We start from the raw sequence: 15,232 nt of genomic DNA, 5'->3' as shown, positions 1-15,232 counted from the left end.
GGTCCCAAGGATATTAATGAAAACAAAAAATGCTGAAGATCACAGCCGGTCAGGCAACTTCCATGGAGAGAGAGAGAGCCAACATTTTGAGTTCTGATGGCTCTTCATCAGAAGAGCTCAAAACATTAGCTTGCATCTCTCCCCATGGATGCTGCCTGACCTGCTGTGATCTCCAGCATTTTTTGTTTTCAGTACAGATTTCAGCGTCTGCAGTAATTTGCTCCCAGGATATTACCTGGGGTTGTGGATTAAAAGCCTACTGCTAATGCCAGGAGGTCATTATATCCTCTAAATGTGAGGCTGTCCACTGCAAATGTGAAGACAATGTAGAAGCCTTCAGCAAAATTTGTTCTCCATTCCATCTCTACCAAATGAAACTTTTGCACATTGACACTTTCAATTGGCCACCACTGGCTCTCAATGTAGAATTTAATTTTCATGGAATTCTTAATACAGATACAATAGTTGCTTTTACAGCAGTTTATCCACAGCTAACATATTTTGTGGGAATGCTCATTACCTCCCCCCAAACCTAATCCAAAAACATTACAAAAGAGAACACTACATTGCACAATTATACAAAAACCTTTGGGTGCAAACAGCAACACATCGTAATTCAAAAAACACTATTTCAGAAATACATTGAATCACAAACATATATTAAAACCTAACTGAATGACATACACATTTTCAGCCAACCTTTGTTCAAATTCATCTTGCAATGACTAACTCCAGATACAGAACTCGTCACTCCCACAACTTACCACTTGTACCTAATTCAAGGTAGGCTAAATCAATTTAGTACATAAAAGAACACAAATTACTGGTGTCCGTCTGGTGAGCTGTATATTGCAACGGTAACTTAAACAGTTGCCCATGCAGAATTATTTATATCTTTCTTTCAACACTTAGCTGAGTTGTACCAGATCAGCACTCCATTTGTATAAGATACCTTTGTTTGCTTTGTTAAGACAGTTTACAGAAACTTCACATCAAAATGCACCCTCCTTACTGTTAATGCCAACTGTAAATATTGTAATAGAAGGGAGATACTGGAGTTTAAACTGTGTTGAGTGATATTGATAACAAATGTGTCTCAAATGTATTCACATTGAATATTTCTGTTTAAGAATAATTGCCCCACATTAAAATGTCAGGCAAAACAAATTTATAACAGCATTTACTGCTTCCATTATTAATATTGCACACTGCAATTTCAACCCAAATGTGTCTACATTAAGGCGTGGTGATTTTATTCTTGACTGTAGACAGCTATAATTTGTCCATTGCTGATGTTTCAGAAGATTTTCTGTAAAATAGCATCCTAAGTAAACATTTCTTTGTTGATCCACATCAGGCTCCGTGTCTCGTTGGGTTTACACTCATACTCAATGCTTCCAAAGCTGTTTCCCCACTGGCAGTGATCGCGCTTGTGATAGTTGTAGAACTTCACTTGCCATACTGTCTCAAAGGTGCCAATGTCATCAAACTGCAGAGGAGAGAGAAGGAAAACCCTTAAAATGGGAGTTCACTGGAACAGTATATTTCAGAGACAAATCAGATTCTCAACGCCAGATCTCCGCATGGTCAGAATACGAAGATACAAATTAGGAGTTGGACTCACCACTAAGCCCCTCGAGGTGAAAGTGCAGACTGCAGATGCTGGAGATCAGACTCGAGATTAGATTGGTGCTGGAAAAACACTGCAGGTCAGGCAGCAAGCTCCTTGGATGCTGCCTGACTTGCTGTGCTTTTCCAGCACCACTCTAATCTTGACACTAAGCCCCTCCAGCCTGTTGTACCATTCAACAAGGTCATGGCTGATTTGATTACAGTCTACCCTGATAATTGCTCACCCCTTGCCTACTAAGAAACTGTCAACATCTGCATTAAAAAAATTCCAGATGTTGCTTCCATGACGTTTTGAGGAAGAGAATCCCAAACCCTCACAACCCTTTAAGAGAAAAATGTTCTCTTCTTCTTTACTTTAATCAGGTGACTCTGTATTTTAAAATAGCGACCCTAGTTCTAAGCTCTCCCATAAGAGGGACTATCGTCTATGCAGCCACCCAGTCCTGACCCTGTAGGATCCGGTAAGTGTCAGTCAAGTCACTTCAAGCATATACAAGCTTAGCCTGTCTAACCTTTCCTTATTAAACAATCCACGCATTCCAGTATTAGTCCAGGAAAACTTCCCTGAATTGCTTTCAATGCAAAAAAATGCAGAGACCAGTAATGTACAAAGTTCTTCAGATGTGCTCTCCCCAGTGCTTTGAGCTACTGACGCACAACCTCCCTACATTTTTAATTGAATTCTCCATGGAATAAATAATAACATTCTACTAACTTTTGCTATTTACTTGTAGAACAAATGAGCTGACTTCCTCGAATGACTCAATCTTCCTTGAATTAATTAAAGTTATTCTGCTGAATCAATCAGACTCAGAACCAAAAGACCACTCTCCTGGATTGCTTTGATGTTTCATTTTGCATGAGCACTGGTTCTCAAATGAATCTGTAGCCCACATGAAACAAGCCAAAGCCAGCACTGAGCTCTCCAAGTTTTATATGAAACAATAGGGCAGGTGCTATGGGCTTGCAATTCGAAACAGGGCCAGCCATCCCCTCTGTGCAGGTGGTTAAGGAGACAATAGCAGCTGTGTTTGCTGTAAGGCTGATTTCACACAATAATCATATGCTATTTTTGGGAGTAACTGTTAAGAAAAACGCAAAGATTAAATCATTGACCCTTTTAAAAAATCCCAGTCTAGGAACCTGATTGCAGGGAAAATGGTGCAGAATGGGAGGAGAAAACGGTGCAGGAACAGAGTGATATAGGGGGAAGAGAGAAGGTGAGAGGTAAAGAGAGATTGGTGCAGGAGAGAAGAGATGGTATGGGCCAGAGTGACTGCTGCAGGGAAAAGAGAGGGTGTGGAGCAAAGAGACTGGTGCAGGGAAAAGAGAGAGGGTGTGAGGCAGAGAGACTGGTGTAGAGGGCAAGAGAGGTGGTGTTGGACAGAGCGACTGATGCAGGGGGAAGAGAGAGGGTGTGGGACAGAGAGACTGAGATCACATTATTCCTATCCAGATGTTCATAAATCCTATCCCTTACAATTCTCTCTAAGATTTTGCCCACAACAGAAGTGAGACTCACCGGCCTATAGTTACCAGGGTTATCCCTACTCCCCTTCTTGAACAAGGGAACCACATTTGCCAGCCTCCAATCTTCTGGCACTACTCCTGTAGACAACGAGGACTTAAAATCAAGGCCAATGGCTCTGCAATCTCCTCCCTTGCTTCCCAGAGAATCCTAGGATAAATGCCATCAGGCCCAGGGGACTTATCTATTTTCACCCTTGCTCACATTCATTGCCTTTCCCACAGGTGCTATGTTAGATAGATGTTGCAAAGGAGCATGTAGCCGAAGGAGGCCACTCAGTTCCTTCAGCCTACTCTGTCACTCAAGATAATGGTTAGTCAACGCTATATCTTTATGCTGCCCCAGATCTCTTGATGTGACTGGTAATCAGACATTCTGAACCACAAACCTCTGAGGCAACATATCCCAAAAATTCAGCACCCTCACATGAAAGACATTCCTCCTCATCTTAAACCTAAATTAGACCATAAGACCATAAGACATAGGAGTGGAAGTAAGGCCATTCGGCCCATCAAGTCCACTCCGCCATTCAATCATGGCTGATGCGCATTTCAGCTCCACTTCCCAGCGTTCTCCCCGTAGCCCTTAATTCCTCGAGACAACAAGAATCTATCAATCTCGGCCTTGAAGACATTTAGCGTCCCGGCTTCCACTGCACTCCGTGGCAATGAATTCCACAGGCCCACCACTCTCTGGCTGAAGAAATGCCTCCGCATGTCTGTTCTGAAATGACCCCCTCTAATTCTAAGGCTGTGTCCACGGGTCCTAGTCTCCTCGTTTAACTGAAACAATTTCCTAGCATCCACCTTTTCCAAGCCATGTATTATTTTGTACGTCTCTATTAAGTCTCCCCTTAATCTTCTAAACTCCAACGAATACAATCCCAGTATCCTCAGCCGTTCCTCATATGTTAATTATCTATATCTTTATTCTGAGGCTGTCTCCTATTGTTCTAGATCCTCCCATTCCACATTTACCTGGTCGAGTCCTGTAAGAATGTATAAGTTTCACTGAGATCACCTTGCATTCTTCTAAACATCAAAGAATATGGGCCCACTCTCCTCAACCTCTCCTCAAAGGAGAATTGCACACATCCCAGGAATTGGTCTGGTGAACCACTGCTGCATTTCCTCCACAGGAAACGTATCTTGCCTTAAGAAATGAGATCAAAGCCCCATAAATGACTCCAGGTGCAGTCTGGGAAAGGTTATATATACCAACATAGAATTAGGTGCCGGAGTGGACCATTTGGCCCCTTTCAGCCTGTTCCACCATTCAGTAAGGACATGGCTCATCAGCGTGTACTTTCATATTCCTATCTACTCCTGACAATATTGACTCCCTTATTAGCTTATTAAGACATACCTCAGTCTTAAAAATATTCTATGAGCCTCCCTCCACCACTCTTTGGGAAAGAGAGTCCAAACACTTGCAAACACCTAAGAGAAAATAAAATTCCTTTTCATCTCTGTCTTACATGGGAGACCCCTTATTTTTATACATACAATATATAAAGTCCCTACAATGTGGAATCAGGCCATTCAGCCCATTGAGTCCACACCGACCCTCCGAAAAGCACCCCACCCTGACCTACCTCATCCCTGTAACCCTGCAATTCCACCCTGACCTGCACACATTTGGAATGTGGGAGAAAACTGAAGCACCAGGAGGAAACTCACACTGACACAGGGAGAATGTGCAAACTCCACTCAGACAATTGCCTGAAGGTGGACTCAAACCCAGGTTCCTGGCACTGTGAGGCAGCAGCACTAACCACTGAGTTACCATGGTTTTAAAAGTGTGAGCCTAACTTTAGCAACCATCTTAGCAGCCACCCTGTCAAGTCACCTCAGGATCGTAAATGTTTCAATAAGCTCACCTCTTACAATTCTCATCTTCAATGATACAGGCAGAAAACGTCAAATATTTCCTCAGAGGATAACCTCCTCATCCCTGGTATCAGTCAACTCAACATTCTCTCAACTGCTTTTAATATATTTATTTTCTTTCTTAAATAAAGAGACAAACCTGTACACAACCCAAAAATGACCCATTTATGCTTACCCTCTGCTATCTAAACAAACTGAGCACAGTAATGTCACAATGATGTGCAAACTAACAAAACAGACTCTTGGGTGACCTTATAGAGATTTACAAAAATAATGATAAGATAGGGTAAACAGAAAAGGTCCTTTCCCTGGGGTGGGGGAGTCCAGAACTAGAGGGCATAGGTTTGGGTGAGAGAGGAAAGATTTAAAAGGGACCTAAGGAACAACTTTTTCACTCAAACGGTGATGTGCATATGGAATGAGCTGTCAGAGGAAGTGATGGAGCTTGGTACAATTACACCATTTAAAAGGCATCTGGATGGGTATATGAATAGGAAAGGTTTAGAGGATATGGACCAAATGCTGGCAAATGGGATTAGATGAATTTAGGATATCTGGTCAGCATGGACGAGTTGGACCGAAGGGTCTGTTTCTGTGCTGCACAGCTCCATTACTCTGATTGGAAGCAATTTTGTATCATAGGCTGAACAACAAGCAAAGCATGAGAACATAAAGTAACTACTGAAGAGTCCAATTACTTCAAAAAAACAGCATGCAATTCCCCATTAACGCCTGCCAGTAGTTTTAGTCTCGGATTATCTTCTGATAAGGTCAGGCCAGACCTCCAGCTATTTCTTCAAAACATGTTCATTAACATTGTAAACTTGATAACAGTGCAGCAGAGCTCCAGCTCTGAGTTGCACTCGTTCCAACCTTCCAGCAGAGTCTTTACCAAGGTCAGGGATTCAGTCCCCAGGGTCTCATGAGATCTAATGCAGGAGACTGAGGGAGGCAAGGGAGGAGATTGCTGGGACCTTGGCAAAGACAAACCACAAGGGAGGCCCCAGAAGACTGGAGAATAGCAAATGTTGGTCCTTGGTTTAAGAGGGGCAATAGGGATAATGCAGGAAAGAATAGACCAGTTAGCCCTGCATCAGTGGTAGGGAAATTAGTGGAGGAGATTCTTACAGACAGGATTTACTCGCATTTGGAAAAGAATGGACTTCTTTGGGATACTGCTCATGGCTTTGTATGGGGGAGGTCTTGTTTCATAAATTTGATTGAGTTTTTTGAGGAAATAATGAAGGTGATTAATGAGGATAGGGTAGTGGATGTTCTCTACATGAATTTTATTAAAGCATTTGACAAGGTCCTTCATGGGTAGTCTGGTCCAGAAGGTGAACTCATGTGGGATCTACAGTGAGTTGGTAAGTTGGATACAAAATAGGCTTGGTTATAGAAGACAGGGTAGATGTGGAGTGGTGCTTTTCTGACTGAAGGTCTGTGACCAGTGATGTTTTGCAAGAATCAGTGCTGGGACCTCCATTGTTTGTAATACATATAAATGATTGGATGAAAATATAGGTGGATTCTTTAATAAGTACATTTGCAGACAACATGAAAATAGGTTGAGTTGTGGATGGTAAGGAAGGTTGACAAAGGATTCAGCAGGATATAGGTCAGCTGGAAGGAGATGAAGTTTAATTGGACAAGTTTAAGGTGGTGCATTTTTTTTTAAGACTAGATTCCCTACAGTGTGGAAACAGGCCCTTCGGCCCAACAAGTCCATACTGACCCTCCGACGAGTAACCCACCCACACCCATTTCCCTCTGACTAATGCACCTAACACTATGGGCAATTTAGCATGGCCAATTCACCTGACCTGCACATCTTTGAACTGTGGGAGGAAACTGGAGCACCCGGAGGAAACCCACACAGACACGGGGAGAACGTGATAAGATACTTACAAGATAATACATGGCTTGGAAAGGGTGGATGCTTGGAAATTGTTTCCGTTAGGCGAGGAGACTAGGACCCATGGACACAGCCTTAGAATTAGAGGGGGTAAATTCAGAACAGAAATGCGGAGACATTTCTTCAGCCAGAGTGTGGTGGGCCTGTGGAATTCATTGCTGCGGAGTGCAGTGCAGGCCGGGACGCTTTAAGGCAGAGATTGATAAATTCTTGATGTCACAAGGAATTAAGGGCTACGGGGAGAATGTGGGTAAGTGGAATTGAAATGCCCATCAGCCATGATTGAATGGCAGAGTGGACTCTATGGGCTGAGTGGCCTTACTTCCGCTCCTATGTCTTATGGTCTTAACGTGCAAACTCCACACAGACAATCTCCCGAGGCTGGAATCGAACCTGGGACCCTAGTGCTATAAGGCAACAGTGCTAACCACTGAGCCACTGTGCCGCCCTGGGAGGCCAAATGCAAGAGAAAAATGTACAGTATATGGCAAGGCCCTTAGGAGGATTGATATAGAGAGGGGTCTTGGGCTGGAAGTCCATTGCTCCCTGAAAGTGGCAACACAAGTGGATAAGGTAGTAAAGAAGACATACAGCATGCTTGTCTTTATCAGTTAGGGCATAGAGTATAAAAGTTGGCAAGTCATGTTGCAGCTGTATAAAACTTCAGTTAGGCCACTAACTGGAATACTGTGTACAGCTTTGGTCTCCACACTACAAGAAGGATGCGGAGGCATTGGAGAGGGTATAATGAGACTGGAGAGACTATAGAGAGATTGACATTTTCAAGTGAAAACAAACCAAAGCCTGAGGGGAGACCTGATAGAAGTTTACGAAATTATGAGAGGCACAGATAGAATGGATAATTGGAACCTTATTCCCGGGTTAGCAATGTCAACACTGGGGGACATAGGTTTAAGGTAAAAGGGGGTAAGTTTAAAGCAGATGTGAGAGACAAGTTCTTTGCACAAAGGATGGTAAGTGCCTGGAATGTGCTGCCAGAGGTGGTGGTGGAGGTGGATACAACAGCATCGCTTAAGAGTCATTGTGACAGATATATGAATAGGCAGGGAATACAGGGATATGGACTGCATAGAGACAAAATGTTTTTTTACACAATAGGTACCCAGAATGCACTGCCAGGGGGAGGTGGCAGAAGCAGATACAATAGCAACATTTAAGAGACATTCAGACAGACATTCATTTGTTTTACAAAAACTGATCTTGTGTTTGGAAGTTGCCTGGGTGTTGTGAAGGTGATGGAAGCAGGAGATGAAGAAGTGGGACAAGTTCCCATGTTGTCATTGCCAACTGTGAGGAGTCGCAATGACAAGCATTTCATCAACAGCTACAATATGTAGCCCACCCAACCTACGACCAGAGTCTCCATCCTTCTCATTGTCAGAAAAGTGAAACTCAAAGATCACCATCACTTGTTTGCCATGATTAATCATTCATCTTATGGTGGAGCAGGACAGGTATAATCCTTTAGGTACTAAATGACATGGCAATGCTTTGTTTCATTCAGCTGCTAAACCAATGCTCATGTTTTGTAATCGGAACAACCAACGGGTAATTATTTACTGTCACCTTATACTAAATTAACACATTCAAATAAAATAAATACTTGTCACCTTAAAAAGAATGATGTGGGGGTGCTGGTGTTGGATTGGGATGGACAAGGTTAAAAATCACACAACACCAGCTTATAGCCCAACAGGTTTATTTGAAAGCACTAGCTTCCGGAGCACTGCTCCTTCATGAGGACCTGGTGAAGGAGCAGCACTCCAAAACCTAGTGCTTCCAAATAAAACTGTTGGACTATAACCTGGTGTTGTGTGATTTTTAACTAAAAAAAATGCAGGCATGGAATAGGGAGAAATAGATATGTGCAGGCAGATGCATTAATTTAAGATGTCATCATTGTCGATGTAGACATGGTGGGCCGAGGGGCCTGGACTGTTCAATGTTCCATATCACCCTTACATGCAGCATATCTCAGAGGCTGATCTGCATCTTCATTAAACCCTACCTCTATACCAACAAGAACACTGTTATGACAGTTTAACAAGCCATGTGTGAGTACTCCAGCCTTATGTGCAAACGTGAAAAAGTTTGTGAAATAGATGATCGATTGGAAAGTGCTCCCCATACCATGGGACACTTTCGCTTCCTCTTCCAAATCAAACATTTGAGTGCATTGATCTAGAGTTCTCTGCCTGAAGTGGCAGTGGAAGAAGATTCAATAATTTCTTTTCCACAGGAAATTAGATAAATACATGAAGGGGCAAAAACGAATTCAGGGTTTTAGGGAAAAAGTAGAGGAGTGAGATGAATTGAATGGACTAGCACAGGGATGACGGGCCAAAGGATCTTCTTCTGTACTGTTTCATTCAAAGAACAAGAACAAAGAACAAAGAAAATTCCAGCACAGGAACAGGTCCTTTGGCCCTCCAAGCCTGTGCCGATCCAGATCCTCTTTCTAAACCTGCCGTTTATTTTTTAAGGATCAGTATCCATCTGTTCCCTGACCATTCATCTTAAGATACATCTTAAATGACACTACCATCCGCCTCTACCACCTCCGCTGGCAACGCATTCCTGGCAACCACCACCCTCTGTGTAAAGGACTTTCCACGCATATCTCTCTTAAACTATTCCCCTCTCACCTTGAACTTGTGACCCCTAGTAACTGAGTCCCACACTCTGGGAAAAAGCTTTTTGTTATCCACTCTGTCTATACCCCTCATGATTTTGTAGACCTCAATCAGGTCCCCCTTCATCTTTCTATTGAAAATAATCCTAATTTATTCAACCTCTCTTCATAGCTCGCACCCTCCATACCAGGCAATATCCTGGTGAAAGTGAGGACTGCAGATGCTGGAGGTCAGAGTCGCGAGTGTGGTGCTGGAAAAGTACAGCAGGTCAGGCAGCATTGAGGAGCAGGAGAATCAGCGTTTTGAGCATAAGTCCTTCATCAGGAATCATGCAGTGAGAGAGGGACTCATTAAGATCCTTGTAGAGAGAGGAGGAAAACTTCAAGGTAGACATCTTTGGAAGAGACTCCATAGTAAGGTTAAAATCAACTAGGAGAAAGTGAGGACAGCAGATGCTGGAGAACAGAGTCGAAGAGTGTGGTGCTGGAAAAGCACAGCAGGTCAGGCAGCATCCGAAGAGCAGGAGCATCAATGTTTTGGATATAAGCCCTTCACCAGGTTGATTCTCCTGCTCCTCGGATGCTGCCTGACCTGCTGTGCTTTTCCAGCACCACACTCTCAACATCCTAGTGAACCTCTTCTGCACCCTCTCCAAAGCATTCACATCCTTTTGGTAATGTGGTGACCAGAACTGTATACAGTATTCCCAATGTGGCCGAACCAAAGTCCTATGTAACTGTAACATGACCTGCCAACTCTTGTAATCAATATCCTATCCGATGAAGGAAAGCATACCATATGCCTTCTTGACCACTCTATTGACCTGCATTGCCACTTACAGGGAACAATGGACTTGAACACCCAGGTCTCTCTGTACATCGATTTCCCCAGGACTTTTCCATTTACAGAATAGTTCGCTCTTGAATTGCATTTTCCAAAATTCCTCACCTCGCATTTGCCCGGATTAAACTCCATCTGTCATTTCTCTGCCCATCTCTCCAATCTGTCTATATTCTGCTGTATTCTCTGACAGTTCACTTCATTATCTGACACTCCACCAATCTTAGTGTCATCTGCAAACTTTCTAATCAGACCACATATACCTTCCTCCAGATCATTTACGTATATCACAAACAACAATAGTCCCAGCACAGATCCCAGTGGTCTCAGCACGGAACCCAGTCGTCTCAGCACGGAGCGGCACGGTGGCACAGTGGTTAGCACTGCTGCCTCACAGCGCCAGAGACCCGGGTTCAATTCCTGCCTCAGGCGACTGACTGTGTGGAGTTTGCACATTCTCCCCGTGTCTGGGTGGGTTTCCTCCGGGTTCTCCGGTTTCCTCCCACAGTCCAAAGATGTGCAGGTTAGGTGAATTGGCCATGCTAAATTGCCCGTAGTGTTAGGTAAGGGGTAGGTGTAAGGGTATGGGTGGGTTGCACTTCGGCGGGGCAGTGTGGACTTGTTGGGCCGAAGGGCCTGTTTCCACACTGTAAGTAATCTAATCTAAGCCCAGTGGTCTCAGCACGGCACCCAGTAGTCCCAGCACGGAACGCAGTAGTCCCAGCTCGGAACCCAGTGGTCTCAGTACGGAACCCAGTGGTCTCAGTACGGAACCCAGTGGTCTCAGCACGGATCCCAGTGGTCCCAGCACGGATCCCAGTGGTCCCAGCACGGAACGCAGAGGTCCCAGCACGGAACGCAGAGGTCCCAGCACGGAACCCAGTGGTCTCAGCACGGAACCCAGTGGTCCCAGCACGGAACCCAGAAGTCCCAGCACAGAACCCAGTGGTCTCAGCACAGAACCCAGTGGTCTCAGCACAGAACCCAGAAGTCCCAGCACAGAACCCAGTGGTCTCAGCACAGATCCCAGTGGTCTCAGCACGGAACGCAGTGGTCGCTGCACGGAATCCAGTGGTCCCTGCACGGCATCCAGTGGTCCCTGCACGGCATCCAGTGGCCTCAGCACAGATCCCAGTGGTCTCAGCACGGAACGCAGTAGTCCCAGCACAGAACGCAGTAGTCCCAGCACGGAACGCAGCGGTCCCAGCACGGAACCCAGTGGTCTCAGCACGGAACCCAGTGGTCCCAGCACGGAACCCAGTGGTCTCAGCACGGAACGCAGTAGTTCCAGCACGGAACGCAGTAGTCCCAGCACAGAACGCAGTAGTCCCAGCACAGGACCCAGTGGTCTCAGCACGGATCCCAGTGGTCTCAGCACGGATCCCAGTGGTCCCAGCACGGAACCCAGTGGTCCCAGCACGGAACCCAGTGGTCCCAGTACGGATCCTAGTGGTCCCAGCGCGGATCCCAGTGGTCTCAGCGCGGAACGCAGTGGTCTCAGCACCGAACCCAGTGGTCTCAGCACCGAACCCAGTGGTCCCAGCACCGAACCCAGTGGTCTCAGCACGGAACCCAGTGGTCTCAGCACGGAACCCAGTGGTCCCAGCACGGAACCCACTAGTCCCAGCACGGAACCCAGTAGTCCCAGCACGGAACCCAGTAGTCCCAGCACGGAACCAAGTGGTCTCAGCACGGAACCCAGTGGTCCCAGCACGGAACCCAGTGGTCCCAGCTTGGAACGCAGTAGTCCAAGCACGGAACCCAGTAGTCCCAGCACGGAACGCAGTAGTCCCAGCACGGAACGCAGCAGCCCCAGCACGGAACCCAGTGGTCTCAGCACGGATCCCAGTGGTCTCAGCACGGATCCCAGTGGTCTCAGCACGGAACGCAGAGGTCCCAGCACGGAACGCAGAGGTCCCAGCACGGAACGCAGTGGTCCCTGCACGGAATCCAGTGGTCCCAGCACGGAACCCAGTGGTCCCAGCACGGAACCCAGTGGTGTCAGCACGGACCCCAGTAGTTCCAGCATGGAACGCAGCAGCCCCAGCACGGAATCCAGTGGTCTCAGCACGGAACCCAGTGGTCTCAGCACAGAACCCAGTGGTCTCAGCACAGAACCCAGTGGTCTCAGCACAGATCCCATTGTTCTCAGCACGGAACACAGAAGTCTCAGCACGGAACCCAGTGGTCTCAGCACGGAACCCAGTGGTCTCAGCACGGAACCCAGTGGTCCCAGCACGGAACCCAGTGGTCCCAGCACTGAACCCAGTGGTCCCAGCACTGAACGCAGTAGTCCCAGCACGGAACGCAGTAGTCCCAGCACGGAACGCAGTAGTCCCAGCACGGAACGCAGAGGCCCCAGCACAGAACCCAGTGGTCTCAGCACGGATCCCAGTGGTCTCAGCACGGATCCCAGTGGTCCCAGCACGGAACGCAGAGGTCCCAGCACGGAACGCAGAGGTCCCAGCACGGAATCCAGTGGTCTCAGCACGGAATCCAGTGGTCTCAGCACGGAACCCAGCGATCCCAGCACGGAACGCAGCGGTCTCAGCACGGAACCCAGCGGTCCCAGCACGGAACCCAGCGGTCCCAGCACGGAACCCAGTGGTCTCAGCACGGAACGCAGTGGTCCCAGCACGGAATGTAGTATTAGTTCCAGCACGGAACGCAGCGGTCCCAGCACGGAATCCAGTGGTCTCAGCACGGATCCCAGTGGTCCCAGCACGGAACCCAGTGGTCCCAGCACGGAACCCAGTGGTCCCAGCACGAATCCCAGTGGTCTCAGCACGGAACCCAGTGGTCCCAGCATGGAACCCATTGGTCTCAGCACGGAACCCAGTGGTCTCAGCACGGAACCCAGTGGTCCCAGCACGGAACCCAGTGGTCCCAGCACGGAACCCAGTGGTCCCAGCACAGAATGTAGTATTAGTTCCAGCACGGAACGCAGCGGTCCCAGCACGGAACCCATTGGTCCCAGCACGGAACCCAGTGGTCCCAGCACGGAACCCAGTGGTCCCAGCACCGAACCCAGTGGTCCCAGCACCGAACCCAGTGGTCCCAGCACGGAACCCAGTGGTCCCAGCACGGAACGCTGTGGTCTCATCACGGAACCCAGTGGTCCCAACACGGAACCCAGTTGTCGCAACACGGATCCCAGTGGTCTCAGCACAGGAACCCAGTGGTCTCAGCAAGGAACCCAGTAGTCCCAGCACGGAATGTAGTATTAGTTCCAGCACGGAACGCAGCGGTCCCAGCACGGAATCCAGTGGTCTCCGCACGGATCCCAGCGGTCCCAGCACGGATCCCAGCGGTCCCCGCATGGAACCCAGTGGTCCCCGCACGGAACGCAGTGGTCCCCGCACGGAATGTAGTATTAGTTCCAGCACGGAACCCAGTGGTCGCAGCACGGAACCCAGTGGTCGCAGCACGGAACCCAGTGGTCGCAACAAGGATCCCAGTGGTCCCAGCACGGAACCCAGTGGTCCCAGCACGGAACCCAGTAGTCCCAGCACGGAACCCAGTGCTCCCAGCACGGAACCAAGTGGTCTCAGCACTTAACCCAGTGGTCCCAGCACGGAACCCAGTGGTCCCAGCACGGAACCCAGTGGTCCCAGCTTGGAACACAGTAGTCCAAGCACGGATCCCAGTGGTCCCAGCATGGATCCCAGTGGTCCCAGCACGGATCCCAGTGGTCCCAGCACGGATTCCAGTGGTCCCAGCATGGAACCCAATGGTTTCAGCACGGAACCCAGTGGTCCCAACACGGAACCCAGTGGTCCCAAAACGGAACCCAGTGGTCCCAAAACGGAACCCAGTGGTCCCAGCTTGGAACGCAGTAGTCCAAGCACGGAACCCAGTGGTCCCAGCACGGATCCCAGTGGTCCCAGCACGGAACCCAGTGGTCCCAGCACGGAATCCAGTGGTCGCAACACGGATCTCAGTGGTCTCAGCACGGAACCCAGTGGTCTCAGCACGGAACCCAGTGGTCGCTACACGGATCTCAGTGGTCTCAGCACGGAACCCAGTGGTCCCAACACGGAACCCAGTGGTCGCTACACGGATCCCAGTGGTCTCAGCACGGAACCCTGTAGTCCCAGCACGGAACCCTGTAGTCCCAGCACGGAACGCAGTGGTCCCAGCACAGAACCCATTGGTCTCAGCACGGATCCCAGTGGTCTCAGCACTGAACGCAGTAGTCCCAGCACGGAACGTAGTATTAGTTCCAGCACGGAACGCAGCGGTCCCAGCACGGATCCCAGTGGTCTCAGCACGGAACCCAGCGGTCCCAGCACGGAACCCAGCGGTCCCAGCACGGAACGCAGTAGTCCCCGCACGGAACCCAGCGGTCCCAGCACGGAACCCAGCGGTCCCAGCACGGAACCCAGCGGTCCCAACACGGAACCCAGTGGTCTCAGCACGGAACGCAGTAGACCCAGCACGGAACCTAGTATTAGTTCCAGCACGGAACCCAGCGGTCCCAGCACGGAACCCAGCGGTCCCAGCACGGAACCCAGCGGTCCCAACACGGAACCCAGTGGTCTCAGCACGGAACGCAGTAGACCCAGCACGGAACTTAGTATTAGTTCCAGCACGGCACCCAGCGGTCCCAGCACGGAACCCAGCGGTCCCAGCACGGAACCCAGCGGTCCCAGCACGGCACCCAGCGGTCCCTGCACGGCACCCAGCGGTCCCCGCACGGAACCCAGCGGTCCCCGCACGGAACCCAGCGGTCGCAACACGGATCCCAGTGGTCACAACACGGAACCCAGCGGTC

General features: G+C 48.7%; 1 protein-coding gene across 1 annotated transcript in view; it reads right to left on the bottom strand.

Annotated features, from left to right (window-relative positions):
* Positions 1-394: 394 nt before the first annotated feature.
* Positions 395-15,232, bottom strand: part of cnrip1b (cannabinoid receptor interacting protein 1b) — a 28,242-nt gene continuing 13,404 nt past the window's right edge. The window contains exon 3 of the mRNA XM_043696659.1: positions 395-1,489. Coding sequence (XP_043552594.1) covers positions 1,325-1,489 — 165 coding nt within the window. The 3' untranslated portion in view covers positions 395-1,324. The remainder of the gene's footprint in view (positions 1,490-15,232) is intronic.

Source organism: Chiloscyllium plagiosum, chromosome 9 (genome assembly GCF_004010195.1).
Source record: "Chiloscyllium plagiosum isolate BGI_BamShark_2017 chromosome 9, ASM401019v2, whole genome shotgun sequence".
In the NCBI taxonomy this organism is placed as follows: domain Eukaryota; kingdom Metazoa; phylum Chordata; class Chondrichthyes; order Orectolobiformes; family Hemiscylliidae; genus Chiloscyllium; species Chiloscyllium plagiosum.
This window is presented reverse-complemented; position numbering and strand designations above follow the sequence as displayed.